Raw genomic sequence first — 18,470 nt, 5'->3', positions numbered from 1 at the left:
TCTGCAGCTCCAAGCGCAGCTTTCTGCTTCTGGCCCCACGATACGTTTGCTCACCAAGCCCATCACCCTGGCAGCTGGTCGCCTGTTTTAAAAGCATCTTAGCCCATCGAGGACAAGGCAAGGCCAGAGAAAGGGGTGCTGCACTTGTTTGCCACTGGCTTGGCAGCACATATGGTCATGGTGGCTGGTGACAGCAAGCTGGGCATGGACCAGGCTATAGGGTCCTCTCAGGAGAGAAGGTTCCCACTTTGGAGTTAACTCACTTTTCTACTATTGATTTTTAAATCTCTGCAATCTCTTTCCTAACTGAGTAGAAGACATACGTTTAGTGGCAAAGGTAATTATCCAAAATGAATCTAAGTTGTAGCTGATTGATTAAAAAGTGGGCACTGACAATGCACTCCGTCAAATTAAGCACTAGTGTGGTTGTGTAACTGATTGTCTCACAAAAGAAAGTGAGAATTTTCCACTGGTACTTAACAAAGACCTAACAATATGCTCTTAACTGAGATATTAAATGTTATGTGTATGTATGGCATTATATATGTGGTTGAGCAGATAAAAATGTGTTATCTGCATCTCATAATAGACATTTTATCATGTCCTGTATATGCCTGTGTACACAGTCTTAGAAAATGGACAACCCTGCCCCTGACCTGAAGCAAGGGCTAGGTCACTGCTGCCTCAGAACAGATGTGTCCCGGCTCACGGCAAAATCCAGGAACAACACGGCAATTATGGCTGCAAATAAGGGTCTGTCTTGCAAACTGGTAGATGCCTTCCCCACACAGCAAAGAAATATATAATGTCACTTTTTTCTGCTCCCAAACTTTGCTTCTTGTACAAACAGAAGGGAAGGAACATGAAAAAAAATGGGCAAAAAATCCAGTAGGATTCTCCTGCTCTTTCTAAGACAACCCAGATCTGTCATTGTTCCCCACTCCCTTTTTGTTCTGTAACCTGCCTGCATCAGCAGCTGGGCAGAGAACCTTTCAAAAACTGCTGTTTCGCCAGTTCATTATAACTATAAAATACATACTGAAACACATGTGAAAAAGAAGCCAAATACACATAAAAAGGAAACCAAATACATCCAATACATCTTCTGAGCATCTAGACCAAAACAAGGAAAAAGAAATTATTTTTCAACATTCAAATAGTCAGATATGAAATGATGGCAAAAGGAGATAYGGGACTAATCCAAATCTGTTTTAAAGCTTGTCACATAGTGAAATACCTTATAATGCTGCAGGCAGCATTCTTCTTACTTCAGCTAACCATGTATGATGGCCAGCGATGTGCTGAAGTCTGGCGCAAGTATCAGATGGCAGAATTCAGTTTCAAGTACTCTTGAGAAAGTACTCAAGGTTAACTTTTATTACATCTAACTACTAAGCATGCAAAACACAATTTATGATGGGCTAGGATCTTCAATCCCACTGGATTAAAGGGTATATTATACAATAAGGCCAGAATTCTTTTAAAGCATTAAACCTCTGTTTCAACCGGATTGCAATTGTAGGTCCTCTCATTTCTAGGGTATTGTCCCGGCAATGAAGGTATCTGTTATTTATGATAGAAGGATTGAAGTAACCCCCACTTGCCTTTGTCAGGTATCTACACTGTTTTTTGCATTGTATGATATTATACATTCCCTGTTATTTAAACTAGTCCTGAGTTATATCTGCATTTTAAGATAAACATAGAATTTAAGTACCTATGAAATAGCATTTAGGTACCTATGCCTGTTTAAAATCCCTGTAGGCACCTAAATGGCACTCGACATAATTGAAGTTCAAGCTGCAATTAACAGCCAAAATCATGCAAGGAAGGCTGAGACTGAAAGATAACTTCCTTCATATCGAGGACAAGCTAGTAAGTATGGTAAGGTAAGGTAAAGAAAAAGCAGTTGCCTTGTTGGTCACAATTTTTCAATGGCAATCTGAAAAAAAAGGAGCTGTGTGAGTCAAAACTTACTTCCCATTCTGAAGCAAAACAATAAATAAAGTTTTCTAACTTCATCTTAAAATCCTATAATTGGAGATCCACCTAATACTGTCATATTACCTTAAGATAGAATTTAGTCTGAGGTTTTAAAAAGTAATGATGACTACCATTAATTTCGTATTAAGATAGCTAAAACCTACAGTGGCAAGATGAATATTTGTCAGCCTGTGGAGGAGAAACCTCCCAGAGTCCAGATGCTTTGCAAGTGTTTCTCAGCGGTCCTGCAAAGAGAACTAAGAGAGATCCAAGTCTATTACCAACAGGCCTAAATTCACCAACAGGCCTAAATTCACTAAATTTCATTCTTACATGGTTCACATTTCTACCAGAAAATATGTAGGTGGCCACAACCCCCAAAACCATTGAAAAGAACCACAGTAGATGGTTTGTTGGCACGAGCTCTCCTCCCACTGGAAGCTTTGCTACAAACATCGAGGCACCAGCCTAGAAGACGGTGGATATTTTCTGCTGAATGAGGCCCTACGAGAGGAAATATTTGATTTACTGCAGAGTTCTCATTTCCTTGAATTGCAAATAAAGTGTAATTTGATTAAATGTAAATGAATCCTGCAATACTTTGGGTAGCTTGTCTGAAACAATTGATTGTAATGGGCATCCATCATTTGGCTTGATTTTAATTCAGAGACAGAAAAAAAGGCAAAATGAGAAAACTAAAGCAAGTGCCACTACCATTCTAGAGCTGGAGCAGTCGAGATTCCTGGCGCTGGGCTGTCATTTCTATTGTTCTCGGGGAGTTACTAATGCAGAGGAGGGGAAGTGCAACAGCTAGAGAAAAAGAATAATGTGAAACACACACATGGAAATAGATTTAGAGGAAAATCAGGCTTTTTAACAACGAATTCCGTTAAATCAACTTAAAGAGCACGCTTTGTTAAATTTATAGTAACATTGATATTCCAAAATGAATAAGGAAGATAAATATTGTTCTATGTTTTTCAGAGTAAAGGGTTTGTCTTTATAGATCACCCAATTTCTTTCTCAAGATAATTTCCAAGTACATAATAATGGTTTCAGTAGTTCTTGTGGTCTGAAGCAATAAAAGAGAAGTGAAATTTTTGATAGTGACACAAGCTTGATAAACTTTTGGTGTCACTTTCTTTAAAAGTGGAACTACTCCAACCACAGAGATAATTATAGATGACCAGATTGTAACTGTTTTATTGCTTCTTTTCCCTCATAAATTTTAATTTTGGAAAGTTAAGTGAAAAATGTGGTTTCAATTTCCTACAAATTGCACACAATTTGGTTTTAACAAGAAAATGGAAAGAGATGGTGCTCTCTTTGGAGTGAATTATGGAGAGGGGTTTGTTTCTTTCTCTTTCAGCATCATAAGAATAACAAGGTACCAAATGCAGAAAAGATGAYTGTGAAGAAAAGGCAAATGTACAACATACTAAGAAAAGCATCGAGTAATTCTTTATCTAAATATGCTCTAAGCAATTTAACAAGGTAATACAATTGCTCCAGCCTTTTTCCGTCTGTTTTACCAGACTAGAGCTCAAAAGAAATCAAGCTGAATACATGTGTCACAGGAAATCTTCTAATAAGAAAATGCTGTGTACATAACCATTTTGCTCTCAGAGAGTACTAGGGATTGACAAAGTGCTATGAAAAGCAGCCCTATTCAGACCATATTAAAAAGGCTTAGATAAATACTTACATGGAACTAACAAAACAAAAAAAGAATCTAAGCCAACAGAAGACAGAGCCAATATTTATTTTGCCCAAGAGGTATGTGGAGCTCAAATCACTATGTAGTTTTACCTACTGTACCCATACCTATAATTACAATGCAATAATAGGATCTTAAATCAAAACAAAGGCTATCCAAATTCCATCAGCAACCAACAGAGATCTTAGAGGAAAGTGGAAAATGCCCTGAACTAGACAGCAGCAGCATAAAGCAAAGTGAGGAGCAAATTCTGCCGGCGCTGCCAGYGCAGGGGAGAGCTCAGCTCCAGACGGACTGGGAGACGGCCCAAGCCCGGCAGCCCTCTAGGTTGGCAAGCTCATGCAATGGGATGGTGGAGACCAGTGCACAAGATGGGAAGTCCGCTAAAAGGCAGCCAAGACTACTTGTAAGGGCTGTGGATATCACAGTCCGCGCAATAATCCCCTCAAAATTTGCAGAGCTTGAAAGTTAAGTTCCCATGTTCAAGACAGCATTTAAGACGTGAAGATCATCCTGAACTTTCACTGACTTATGCATAGGCTTCTAAGGAAAGATGTTCTTGAATTGAGAAGGATAACAATTATTTGTCACTGATTTTGTTTAAAATAATATTGAATATTAACTAGTAATGTACGGCACTTATCAATGTTTTATTTAAAATGTTTTAAAGTGTGCAGCATTTCTGAAAAGCACTAGTAARTAAAGGGACCCATTTTAAATGGATGTTACTGCAAATTATTTTTCATTATTCGGGCATGCATGGAAAAAAAATCAGACTATTTCCCTCCCCATTAAAAAAAACCCTGTCATTTTAATAAGAATTCAAATTACCAGATTCATGTAAACTGGATGGATGAATGTATTACAGAATTATTGCACAAATTCAAGAAAATAACTGTGATGAACTGCATGCAGTTTTAGATTTTGTTACATATATTCCCTAGGAGCATTTTCCATAGGAATATTTTAATTGGCCAATAATCACGCAAGTCTCTCCTCTGCAAAACACATCCCCACGTACCACTGCCAGCAATGAAAGTGCTGAGCTGCTCTGATGTCACCCTGTGCCATATTCATTTCCTGGGCTAGCCGTAATATGCATTTTTTTTCCTGCCCTAACACTATCACCAAAGGCAGCAAGAACACAAGCTCTGGCAGCACCTTGAACAGATGTTGCACCACAAATACCTTGATCCCCTCCTCAAGGAAATATCTCTTCCCGGGGCTGCGGAAAGACACGATGCTACCCTGGGCAGAGGCCACCGTTCAGCAATTGCAATCGTCCCTTCCCGGCTGCTGGCGCAGGGAGTTGAGGAGCARAGGGTTTCGCTCACTCCGCGTGTCCCCACCGAACCAGAACGTGCACCTCCGTCATTTATCATCACGCCATCTCCACCTGCCAGCGTGACAGTGATTTGTCCCCCGGGGTTTATAAACTAGAAATGTTATTTAGGTTACAAAAACAATTGCATGCTTTCTGTCGGCAGCACCGGGAGCACGCAGCAAAGCGAAGTGCAAAACTCGGAGGGCATCTGCCAAAGCCTCGATGCCTCCCAGTCTGGGGAAACCCAGCGGGATGGAGAGAGAAGCACAAATTCCTGCACGAATGCTGAGGATCCAGCGCAAATCGCACCAAGCAACAAGCACTGCAACTGCAGGAGCTTCGATCTGCTCCCAACTCCCTCGTCTGCCATGGCTCATGTTCTCCTATAACGATCAGGAGAGACGCAGTAAGTTCGCAGGCAAGTGAAAACGCTCCYTCACAGAGCTAAATGTGTGCTTGTCTTCACAAATACTAAAACATTCCTATTTAAGAGTTTTAACATTTGTAACCTTACCCAATTTCTCTGTTTTTATCACAGCTGGACCTTACCTGCATTCATTAYAAAATGCTTGCTGTTCAGTTATTTATGCCAAACGATCAAGTGTCGCACCTCTGCAGATGTCAGCAGCTAAACAGGGAAGCAATGTTGCATGATGGAGCTTAATGCTGTGGAAATGTTGGGGTGCTTATTTCAAAATCCCACTGCCCTTTGCTGTCCTTTTTGYGGTGCCTGCTCACTGCCATGATAAGGAACCTTTGCAACCAGATTAGCAATTTTTATATGTGATTGCTGAAAATCAGTATTTAAGGAAAGCATATTTCCTCAATTACGTCATCTCGRATTATGTGCTATCAAAAAAACCAACATAGAGGTATCGCTATGTCTAACACAGGTGATACATGTGGCAAAGCAAAGAGGGCAAGAGCTCCAACAAAGCAAACTACCTGGTTGCCACGAGGTAAGAGGCGCACGGGGRCATCGGCTCTGCAGAGTGTTACAGCAGGGGACTGCGACATGAAGATGTTAARGTCTGGGATTATTTTGGGGGTTTCTCTCTTTCCCTGCAAGAGATCCAAGCTCTGCGGGACTGGTGTAACAAGGCAACAGTGTCTGGGAAATAATGAGCAGAGGAATGCAGTGCTTTTCTTCCATTGCAATGTTAGGTGCGATGTTGCACACTAAAGCACCAGATCAATACTTCCAGCAGCAAACCGTTCAATACCCCTGAATTATTGCTTCATTTTTCTTCTTATTATAGATGAGTTGTGTTATTATTTTCCCCAAATCGATATTTTACAACCTTTTTTATCCGTTTCTCCATAAATTTTGTGATTACTTTAAACTGGGAATTCCGGTACACTAAATAAGATGCAGTATCTGAGAGGTAGTGAATGTACCAACATGATTTTTCACTCGAGACACTATACCCTGCTTAAAGGCAGATCCTAATCAATAGCTAAGTAGGAAAATTTTTACGTAAGGAGCTTGGAAACACCACAAAGCATGCAAAAGCAAAATTCAAATTCCTAGAATATTAGAGCACAATAAAAGAGAGGGTTTTAGAAGCACGGGGAAAGAGAGGTCTGATGGGCACTTTGTGCTTGAAATTTAATTCCAAACAAATATGCTTTTTACTTCCCCTCAGCTAAAGGGCGACCATAATTCACTRAAATTGTTTCTTACAAAGCAGATAATCCTGTGCACCTTAGAGTGATTTAATTAGCTTCCGTAGCTGTCTCCTGCTAAGTGTTTAAAGCATCTGCAAATCAAATCATGTTAACTCATCTGCTGCACCGCTTTCTTTGTTCTATGCATAGGACCTTCCTAATAGCATTAATAGAAGCATGAGTTTCCCTGGAGAGGCGAGTAGCAAAGTGAGTTAATTACATAGTTATTGTAAAATTGTGTACATTATTCCACAGGATATGCAGGGTAAGTACCAAGGTACTACACAGAAAAATGATGATTTGGAGGGATCCCAAGGACCACAGTTTTGTAATATGAAGGGATAGTAGAGATTCCCACTGAACTCAAGGGACTTCTGCCCAGCTCCCGTGGCCCAGTGTCCCCAGCTGGCTGCTCACAGACAGTATCGTGATATCCCAGCAACTAGCTACGTATCAGCTACAATTTCTGCCCTCGCATATAGTGGGTATTACAGAACAGACGGGTAGGAGGTAATGTTCCTTCAGTGTTTTATAATATTTCAGGCATTTAAACAGAAAAATATAATCCCTGGCATTTTATACTATAGATTGTATAGATTTCTGCTCATATTCGCTTAGTCTAATTAGGCATCCTAGAGCTCCCCAAGAGCAAGTCCAGCAACTCCTTTGGAAGCAGACACCAGTGGGGCAAATAATTCCTAACAAATCTTTTCCTCTCTCTAACTGCCTGAAGAGACATTACAGAGTTCTCCAACGAACTTGTTAGCTGGAGATATTTGTCAAATATGGCTTTTTTTTTTCCCTGATTAACCTGTGCCTTACAGATCATTAATAAGTAGCTTGCTACAAATGTTCACCTAGGTAAATGCCTGTGAGTTTTGAATATTTTCTTTTTCCTAACAACTGACAGTAAATTTTACAACTTTGTTTCCATGGAAAGATATACACAAAGTTGAATTTCCATGACATGCTCTGAGTTTTTCCTCAAAATGGATCGCCTGAGCTAACTCACTGGTTCACAAGGAACCAACACTACAGGGAAACTGGAGGAAATTCATTGCCAAAAAACAAATGAATATTCATGGCCCTCAAAATACCCTTATTTCCCAACTCTAATCAGCATGAACATCTGTGAAAAAAGGTCCAAAGGGGGAAATTGGAGAGGGGAGGGGGCCAATTCCATCCTTCCCTTTAGGCCCCATTTAAAGGTGGCTCATTTGTCTTTTTAACAGAGTTTGAAAGTGATGCAGGGATGAGCAGCTTTGGCGGAGAAATGATGTGCAGACTGGCCTTGTCTTTGGGAAATTTGAGCTAAATTCTTCATTCCAGAACAAAAGATACTTAGCAAAGGCTCCTGTTTCTGTCCCTGACCTGCCATAGTCCTGCACAGCGCTGGGAGCTCCCTCTATCAATAACAGGCAGCAAAACTAGCAGGGGAAAATAGACTCTAAGTTAAACAGCTGAGCCATGTTTTACCCCCTTCTAAATAAGTGACATGGACATTTCAATGCAAGATATAAAGGAACAAAATGCACATCAAAATTTAAAAAAAAAAAGTCAGCTACAAAAATATTATTGTTTTGCAGGATGATGACTCTGAAGGCTTATTTTTAGTAACGACAATGTAACTGCTATTTCCAGCAGCTGGCACAAAACATGCAAGTGAATTTTGGAGAGAACTTCTGTTTGCAGCAATCAAACCAGGCAGAAACCTACCTTTGGAAAAAAATATTTTCTTTGCAAAAATGACCTTTCAACATGAATTCACGGTTACTTTTAGCAGTAAAACCTTGCTTTTCATTTTGCAAATGCAAGCCTCCTGGTAGAACACCCTGAGCACATAAACTGTGTTTTCACTTGGTCAGTTGCTGTCTTCTAACTAAAGTACCCTATAGTAAAGTTAGAGGGAATATATTTTGGGAGAAAATAAAAAAAGGGAGGGGGAGGGAAGAATAATTGTAAAAAATACTATGACATTATCACGTTTGGTAGAAATTATATTTCTATAAAGCAGAACACGGCATCATCACGGATGCAACTCTTCTGAGCTAGTTTCAGCTATACAGACCATTCGACCTATATTCAAGCTATACAGACTATTCGACCACCTCTTTGGAGCTCACCTCCAGGCAGAGGACAGTGAGAAAAAATTGTTAAGGGAGATTCGTCCTCTTCTGAAATAGATATCCAAGATCACCAGAGGGTTCGCCTTCCAGAACTCACAAGAGAGGGCCCCTAGTTTGCTGGGTTTCTAACCACTGCACTGACAACGTAAAATAATATATCATGCTCAAAAGAGATAAATCCACCATGCAAGTTGCTGTAGTACTAAAAAATGATGGCAAGTTTTGCAATTACTCATAGGYATCACAGGTTTTGTACTGTAATTTTCACGGATTTAAAATAAAGAGTTTTGCACTGCTTTCAGCTTTGTATATTTTTGAAGGAGGACTGTTACAACATCTTAAGTTCCATATGCATTTTGTGTTCCTTTGGGGCTTAAAAATATAATTTTCTTACTTGGTTATGTGGCGTTTCTCTTTTTTTTTTTTTTTTTTTTTTAAATTAACCCTCTGTCTGCTGAGAACAGGGTTTCCTTTTGCTAACCACCAATGCTGACACCTGGTGCATATGCAAGAGCTGCTCAAGTTTGCAACTCCTGATGCAAAGAGGTTAACCACAATTTATGCCAACAGGAAAAAGGTGAAAGATTATGTTTGGGGGGGCACAGAAAGTAGACATGAATGACATGAATTGTCATGGCGCTTTTCTACGTAAGTCTTTGACTGCACAGGAAGACACTGAAGCACGAAAGAAGAGCAGGTATGGCCACGCCAAGACCTTGCTGCAAAGTGTGCACACTCCAACCTAGTAACTGGGTCATGCTAGATATTTGCTASAAGATCTTGGGGAATTTTACTGAGATTGTAGAGACTTTAGTGCAGATTGACTCTAAAAATTCTCTACTTTCTCTAAAATATTAGTCAAYCAATAGCATGAAGTAAACATGGAGATATGTCAAAAGTCTCAGATCATTTAAAACCCTAGTTACAATTCCTTCCCTTTCTGAGCTGCTTGTCTTTCCCTCTGATGGCTCTTGTCATGCCAGCAGTGAATCGTCTCTCCACTTACCACAACCCTTGGGGACACATCTGTGCTGCCACTGCAGCGYACTATATCCAGGAATACTCAAAACGGCTTTAAATAAACTGAAGATGGACACTGCAAACCGCACCACGAAGCAACTCGGCAGTGATTCAGGCTGGCCTGAGAAACTCCTGGGATTGAGGCTGCCCACACTGGGACTAAGCTGTTTCTGGTGTCTCTACCCAGACGCCACAGCAATCCACACTGCTGACACACTTGATATCTTCATTACAGAGCAGAAGAGCCTGTGTGAGTTCTTGCAAGATAGCAGAAAAGTACAAAGAATTTCACACACCATGCAATAAATTGCTCTTGCATCCACTGAGATGAAAGGCTGCAAGTACAAGATTTTCCTTTTATCTCTATATTAGCAAAAAAGCCAGAATCTGTAGACATGGACTATATTGGGGGCACATCTACTCCACAGTCACTGCTGTCAGCGAGCTCTACCCAGGCTAGATAAGTATTACCRGCTGCATAGAGATGCTCCTACAAAACTCAAAGCAAGAGAGGCTGCCCAAGTCCTGCCTCCGGGGAGGCGCAGATCCACGCTGCACTTCTAGTCTGAGTCAGCTGCATTAACTTATGTAACAAAATGCCCAAACGAAATGAGGCTCCACTAACAAGCACCTCAAAGGATTAAGCTCGGCTTAGAGAGGCTATTTTGCAGGTAGTGCTGTGCAAGAGCATGCCTCGGGCACATGCACTATAAATTCTCATCTGATTTCCTTGCCAGGGCCAGCATGCCACGTGCACTGGCATCTCTGACAATCCAGCCCACAGTTTAGCAATTTTTCAATTCCTCAGAGCAAACCCTACACACTGCTCCAGGCTGAAATCAAAGAATTTTGCATCCAGCAGAAGTGCGGGAAGGATGAGTTATAATAGTAGGAATATAACCAAAAGACAATCAAATTGCTCAGCAGAAAAGTCTATGAAATATTTCGGTGGCAACAAGTAGCCTAGGATTCAGCTTTACATTATAGCAAAAATACAGTGCCTTATCTTTCTTTCTAGGGCACAGGATCAAAGGGCACTAAGGTAAGTTGTTATAGCGACTGCTGCTTCTAATAAATGGGCCGTTTCTGTGGCATTCACCTAATCAGAATATCCACATATTTAGAAACTAGACAGTGAAGTCCCCTACAGAAACTTAGAAATTCCTTTAACACATTTCAGCCTTTTAGAAATTCATCTCAGCTCTCTGTTTTATTGGCCATTTTTTTAGAGAGGGAATAATATCTTAACAACTGACATGAGCTAAAAGGAGAATAAAAAAAAAGATTAACAATTTCAGTCTGGAATAAGAGAGTTTTGAAGCAAGGGCATGAAAATTTAAAGGTTTTGGGGTGGGATAAAGAAAAGAATTTACAAGGCTTATTTTGTGAACCCAGAGGGTTAATTTATCATGGAGTACGTCTGGAACTTGAAAAGCAAGGAACGGTTTATTGGCTTTGAAGGTCAGATAGCTACGTTATATCATATTCAATAGGTTAAGGATCCAAGGGTCTACAGGGTTGCATGATGACTGCAGGAATCTTTATAAAGTCTAGTTTATACCTTTATTGTTAATAGCTTTCTAATCCTTTACCACAAATTTATAGTTTAGAAACGGCAACACATCTTAAAGATTAAAGGTATGTGACAAACAGTTCATGTCCTTTAATAATCAAATCACACAGCTTAGATTGGGGGCTTATCAGGCTTTTTCCTACTCTATGGTTTCATAGGTAGAGAATACTTTATATCCCTATTACATGAATGATGAATGGGACCATTGGTTATGGGCTGTTATTTGCTTGGCTGTAGTCAATATGTTTTCTTTGGACAGGGACTTCAATGATTTATTTCTCTTTTGGCCTTATCACTTATTAACTCAGGGCAGACAGAAAAAGCCAAGGTTGTGAATAAGGACTAGTGCCCATTTAGATTTCTAATATCAGAGAAATATTCTTTTTAATGATCCAGCTACCCTTTGCTGCATAGACTCTGATTGCACTTCCCTCTAACTAGAAAATAAAGGTCATATTTCTTGGAAAGTGTATACATAAAATATGCAAAATAATATGTTTCCTTCACAGCCAGCTTTATTCTGACGGTTGCTGTAATTGCTTTCATTTTGCAGCTCTCCTACAGGTACACTGCACACTTTTAGTGATTGTGTTTTGCAGTATGTTATGGTGYTGCCAGTGTTTAAGAAATACAAAAGAGATGAGGGCTCTGTGCTCCTATTAACATACAAAAGGGATTTTCCTGTCTACCTCTGCTGCCTCCTCGTTGTYTGGTATCTCTCTCTTCCCTGCAATCAACTGTGGTTCTTCCCAGCTTCCTTTCCTGAATTTCTGCAAACCAAACTACCAGCCCTCCCTTGTAACATTCCTGTTTTTCCTCCCCAAGTTCCTCCTATCCACATTTCAGTGTAGTGTGCTAGTCCTAATAAACATCAAAATAACTACTTTTGCAGGAGCATTCACCCCACCACCACTAAACACTAAATATTGAAGTAATTTCATCTGAGAAAACTTGCTCCAAAATGATTACAACAGATTTTTTTTTTTTTCAGGAAATATTTCCAAGGAGGCCGGGCAGGCAAGTTGTTAACATTGACTCAGCAGCGTGGCAAAGGCAATGGACTGAAACTCAAAAGGGCCAGGCTCAAGTTTAAACTCAAACAGAGATTTCCTGAGGGTAACTTCCCTTTTTAAAGGCAGACAACAAAAACAAGACACCAGCTCTTCTTTTAAACTTCATAAATTCCATTGTATGGAGGGATTCTGTTCTGGTCTTCAGCAGCACTCAGTGACTATTTAATACCCAGACATCTGATACTTTTTTATTTTACCACTCCTATTAATATTTACTAGTGAAAGACAGATAAAAACTGCCATTAAAAACAAATGGCATTCATTTGTAGCTACCAGATCTCATAGCCAGTCACTCTTTGGGAGAAGTGATGTGCTCTATATTTCATTTCAGATTAACGATCGTCATATCTTTGAGGGGGAAGAATTTTATAAACACATCAGGATAAAACCCAAGCCAGCATCAAAGATGGGCTTTGATTTTACTTTTATTGTCCTGTTGATGAAGTCCTTCCCTCCTCATTTATACTAATCAGTTATTTGAGTGTTCATGATTTAATAATAAACACACGTGAATGGGGCACTGTAAAATTAATGAGGTTGTGTATTACTGAGGTTGAGAATAACTGTCATTAGGCTTTAACATTTCTCAGGAACTAACAGCTATACAGATATGTAGATKGTGTAAGGGTCAAGCTCTACCCTATAGGGATTGAGCCAAAGGCTCCAGTGGGGCTACAGGAACCTCTTGACAGCCAATCTGTCTCTTATCACCATTTTTTTAAGTCTACAAACTTGAGAACTCTCTATTCTGAAAGCTGATTGCTCCATTGATTATGTATCTTTTGAACCTTGCACAGTCATTGGCGACTTCTTGAAAGTGGAAAACTTGCCTTGCATGGGAATCATTGAAGTTTATCAGGCTACAAACTTTAGAGATTTGAGATCATTTTCTAAGTGGTTCCAATTCTGAACTTACTTGCGAAAATGTCTGTAGTTTGCTTCTAAGGACATATATTGAGACTTTAAATAGTGATTGGTAGTTTTTGGTCTCGTACTCTCAGGAGTATTTGAGTTGAGAAATGAAAGGACAATGGTTCTCAGCAGACAAYTACCACAACACTTCTGTAAATTCATTAAAGTTAAAAATCTAAGACAAAAGGTTTTCCCCTTCAGTTTTATCAAGGCTTTTGAAAATTTTACTCAACCCATCTGTGATCTACAAGGCTCTTCCTGTTTATACAGATTCAGATGATCTCAGAATTAAGTAAAGGGTGAAAAGAGGATGGGGCAGAGATGTTGCACACAAGGGTATTTCTTATTTAGCCTATGTATTAGAATGAGAAGTCCTCTTAAAAGCCTTATGACATTTCAAAGAAATAGAGTTTCCCAGAAATTCCAAGAATACCCTGACTCTCATAATGTTCACATTTCTACAGCACTTCACACACAGTGGTCCTAGCACACAACACAAACACTGGTCAATGTTCACAGTGCTCCACTCTGACCTACTCTTCCTTCTGGAGCTACACCACATGCCATGGCCTGTAGCAAGCACCCGATGAACTGTGGGAGAACTTCTSTCTTTCTTGGTAGCTGTCAGCATACAAATGATTTAGCCTCCAGTCTCCCTGCAAAACTAACACAAAAGCTCCCTAAATTCCAACTGGAATCCAAACACGTAACCAAATTGCAGCAAAAGGAACAGTATTAGGAGTAGGACCCTACTAAGAAGCTGAATTAACTCCATGAGGTAGACATAGCCTTAGTGATAAAACTACTTACTTCTATAGCCCCTATGTTGTTTTTTTTTTTTTTTTCTCTAGTTTGGGAACAAGAACTGCAAAATCTTAATGAAGAGGTGTTAGAAGAAAAAGCATAATGCATTTTTATGGGTCTCCTGTACAATCTTTGCAAAATACGATAATTTCTCCTGTCACACTCAGGAAGACCCACTCAAATCTCCATTTAAAACTCTCATGGCTTAGTACCATTCATTCACAACAAAATCACATGAAAATCACTTCACCTTGTGAAATATTCTTTTTTTTTTTTTTTTTTTTTTTTTTTTTTTTTTTTTTTTTTAAGATCTCAAAGGCCTATCTGGATATAACAAATTTGTACCAATTCTCATCCTGTATTTAACTGGGCGATATATATCCTGAGTCAGCTGGGCAAACTACCTGGGAATCTCTATCCTTAATGGTTTCTCCATTGTAAGATATGCCTACCTGACATAAGTCTGACATGAAGCTTAATTCATTGAATACTGCTGAATACCTGAAGACATAAAGGATGCCACTGAAAGACTGTCCAGAAATATCTACACTCTTAACTAGTTTAGATATTTCTATAYGTAGCATAGAGTACGAATGCTAAAAGCATGAACTTTTAGCTTTATTTCAAAATGAGAGCACTTGTAAGATGTGTTCAGACTTTCATATTTCTAACAATATTTCTTAGGAATGTCAAAGCTCAAAATCTAAAGAAATAATTGCTGTAAAGTGCATGCTAATGGCTTGCTTTGCAGATGGAAGATAATTTTTAAAAACTATGCTTCCTTGTAAGCATACGGTTGACACTGTTTTATTTCTTTCAAAAATACTTACAAAAGCCAGGATTTCTCTGTATATATGTGACCTTCATTCCTAGATGGCACATGGAGTGCTTAGAGATCATGTTACTAAGTTATTTGCAGTTAAAGGGGAAAAAAGGGCTAAAATTAATGGGTCACTGGGTATTTTCTTCTGAGAACTTAAGTACTTAACAGTAAGAAAAAAAAAACAGTTTACAGCCAGGTGGCTGGAGGGGATATTTTGTTGAACACTGATTAAAAATAATTTCTTCTAAATGAGACCTGACCACAAAATGGGACCATTAACGAGCAGGGACATTCTCACCAGAAAGGAAACTATGCTTGATCAACTCCTGTACCGCCCACAAACCCCAGGTCTTTTTCTTTCTTTCTCACACTCTCTCTCTCTTTTTTTTTCTTCCCTTCCCATTTCCCTTTTCTCCTCTCCCCTTTTCTTGTTCTTAATAGCAGGGTAAATAAGCAGCAAGTGATGCTGAAATGTTTTCGGCCAAAATCAGAGGCCAAACTCCTCTGAGAAAACATTTGGCCTCTGTGGTTTTGTAATATGTTCCAGAACACTGAGTTCACTGAAGAACATTGTGAAAAACTCCCATCGCCTGGAATGATGCTGGGGAATGTTACTGTATCCGAACTTCCAATTGGTCCATTTCCTGCAGGCCTTGTTAAAAAAAAAAAAAAAGAAAAAAGAAAAAAAAAGAAAAAAAAATAGCGCTATGTGGGAGTTAAAACAAGGTTCTCATGGGAAAAATGAATGGCAAGAAATTCTAGCTTTAAAAGAAACAGCTAATCTGCTAGTTTGATTGTTCTTCAAAACTTACAATGAACCAATAATCCTAATTAAAAACACTTGGCCTAGTTCGCTAAAGCATCATAGCTTTTTCTATGCTTCGTTTGTACACACCATAGACTATTAGTTTTTTTCTAGTGCTCACTAACAAAGTGCTGACTTTGTTGGGATGGCTGAGCTAATTTCGTGAACTCAGTGTGAAACCTTAGCTAAACAAAATTGTGGTAATTTTCCTTAATTTGTAAAAGTGATTGGAGTGCAAACAAAATTTTCCTCTTGGGTCAATCCTATAATTTTCAATTAACTAAAACTAATCGGCAGGCATGTACTGAACCTGCATTTTGTTTAAAGGGCTGCAAGGCACTTCTGAAGGTCAGAACGCATTAATTGTTTTTATTTTAGTTTTACTTAGTCCTTTTAGGAAGGCACATTTCAGCTTAGGTTGCGTGGAAAAGAATTGAAAAWTGCAAATTGTGTGAGGTACAATTTCAGTCACAAAAGAATTTATATATCTACTATAACTCCATAAAAGCTGCATGAGTAACAGAATTGCTGCCAATGGATTGGATCACCTTTGATTTTATCATTGTTGTTTAGGATTTCATAACTTTCATTTACTGAATGAAAAATAATGTGTTTTAAACACTAACCTGAAAAATGCATACAGGAAAACTCTGCCTACTGGGACTACTAAGCTCCACATCAGTCAACTGCCTGTATTTATGCAGACAGGTTAAACTGCTGCCCTCCTTTTTTTTTCCTGCAAAAGCTAATTAATGATAATCTGAAAAGAAAACTAAAATGGACTCAAGACATTTTTCACCTTTAAATTGCCTAAAGAGATCCRTAAAAATTTCCTTGTGGGAGTAGGGAAGACCTCCCTTTCTTTTCCTTTCGCATGCATACTTGATGCTCCCCCAACCCAAGGAGTTGTCACCCAGTGGCGTGACAACTAGCAGGACAACACAGTTTATTGTGAGCAAGCCTTTTGGAGGGGAATTTTGGACTGATTCACACTCAAACTGTCCAGAATCCTGGCTGACACTTCCAAGTGGTAGAAATTGGTAATTTGCACCAGCTGGCAATTTGACCCTTTGCTTTTGCTTTTTCCTTTGTTCAAATGCGTTCAAGCTCTCATTACCATTTTTGATATGGCATGTTATTACCCAGTATATGAATTTCCCACCCATTGTCCAGATCATAATGCTCACAATAAACACATGCAGGCTCAGCAAACGCCTGCGGCTCCGTGAGACACAGACACTTTCGGACCTAGTTTAAAGAAACCCAGCGCACAGTCTCAACTGGGCRCAGAGGGTGTTTGGAAAAGGATAACAAAGCTTTGTAAGGCACCTTTGTTCACATGAAATCAGGAAATAGCATCATGAGAGCGACGCTGCCCAGCTGGAACACAGAAGTCCGTTCTCCGCCTCAAGTCCACATGTGTATGTTCACAGCAGGAGCACTATAGGTGTCCAGTGTAATCCAGAGTGTACTGTAGCTGCAGATGTTTATGATCCATCTTATTCTTAACATTTTGAGTGCAATCAAGAACGGGCAAAGATATTGGGTTCATCACCACCACCACCACTCAGGTACCCGGTTACAAAAGTACTGCTATGATATACGTCTAAATAAAAGTCTATAAAGCTAAGCATGTCACAACCCAGATGAAGCCATTAATTTCTGCAGCATCCATAGCTTCTGAGGAATAAATGGCATACATTCTTTCTGAAAGTTAGGCTGCTACTTGATTTATTTCCAGTCCAGTCCTTATCACTATGGATAGTGGCTTAACATTGACAGCACCTGCAATCTCCTAGCAATGTTTTTTTTCTTCATAACTTTTCAGGTCTCTTCAGTCACACAGCAATGTGGATGGGATGCCATGCCAAAACACTCTGCCACTCACTATGGTGGCAACATCAACTGCACTGAGAGCTACTTGGCCTCCTGGCATGCAGAAACTAGAGTGCAATGGCAAGGCAGGCAGGTAGGCAGGATGTGGCCTTGRACACTTGTTGGACCAGGTTACTATTACAACATGAGCCCAAAATATTCAGCAAGAGGCTTCCTGGAAAGCTAGTTCTCCTCTGCATTAGTGTGCCTGGCTCTTGCCATTTGCCCTCTCCATCAGGTGGCTTAGGGGCAGGAAAAGCCATTTATCTCCTTCCTCTATCTCCCCTTCCTAGGAGAGAGGGTGCAAATGTGAAGACATTTCTCAGGGCAAACAAGCAAATAAAAATCCACATGGGTATGTTTTCACATTCCTCTCTATGGTCACCCATTGCTAGAATCCAACATTAAATGGGTATCTTCAATGAAGTGCTCAGTCAAAATAATAAAATACAGTACAGCTCTCAATGATGAAGGCAGAAGCACCAGTAAGTGTGATATATTTTTTGCCCTATTTCTCTCTTACATCTAACACTTGAGCACCCTTACCTGTGTAAATGAATCTTCCAGGCGTTCCCTTGCAGAACTGCTTAGACTTGTAGGACAATGTGACTTCTACAACCCCTGGGATATGTCGAGGAGGCGTCTGCACTCGGATGGCATGAGGAGTAATCAGCTAGAGGAAAACATTGGGAAGGGAAAAAGGATTAAAAAAAAAAAAAAGGAGGAAAAAAGAAGCACTGTTAGATGCTGAATACTTCTGTAATAAC

At 39.6% G+C, this 18,470-nt stretch overlaps 1 protein-coding gene across 1 annotated transcript in view; it reads right to left on the bottom strand.

The window, feature by feature from the left end:
- The window catches only part of LOC112954423 (transcription factor COE1), a 98,256-nt gene that overhangs the window by 41,564 nt on the left and 38,222 nt on the right, over positions 1–18,470 (bottom strand). The window contains exon 5 of the mRNA XM_026047616.1: positions 18,250–18,376. Coding sequence (XP_025903401.1) covers positions 18,250–18,376 — 127 coding nt within the window. The remainder of the gene's footprint in view (positions 1–18,249; positions 18,377–18,470) is intronic.

This window comes from Nothoprocta perdicaria, unplaced genomic scaffold (assembly GCF_003342845.1).
Source record: "Nothoprocta perdicaria isolate Ctin4 unplaced genomic scaffold, notPer1 scaffold_5, whole genome shotgun sequence".
Lineage (NCBI taxonomy): Eukaryota > Metazoa > Chordata > Aves > Tinamiformes > Tinamidae > Nothoprocta > Nothoprocta perdicaria.
Note: the sequence above shows the minus strand (reverse complement) of the source record. Positions and strands in the feature narration are given on the sequence as shown.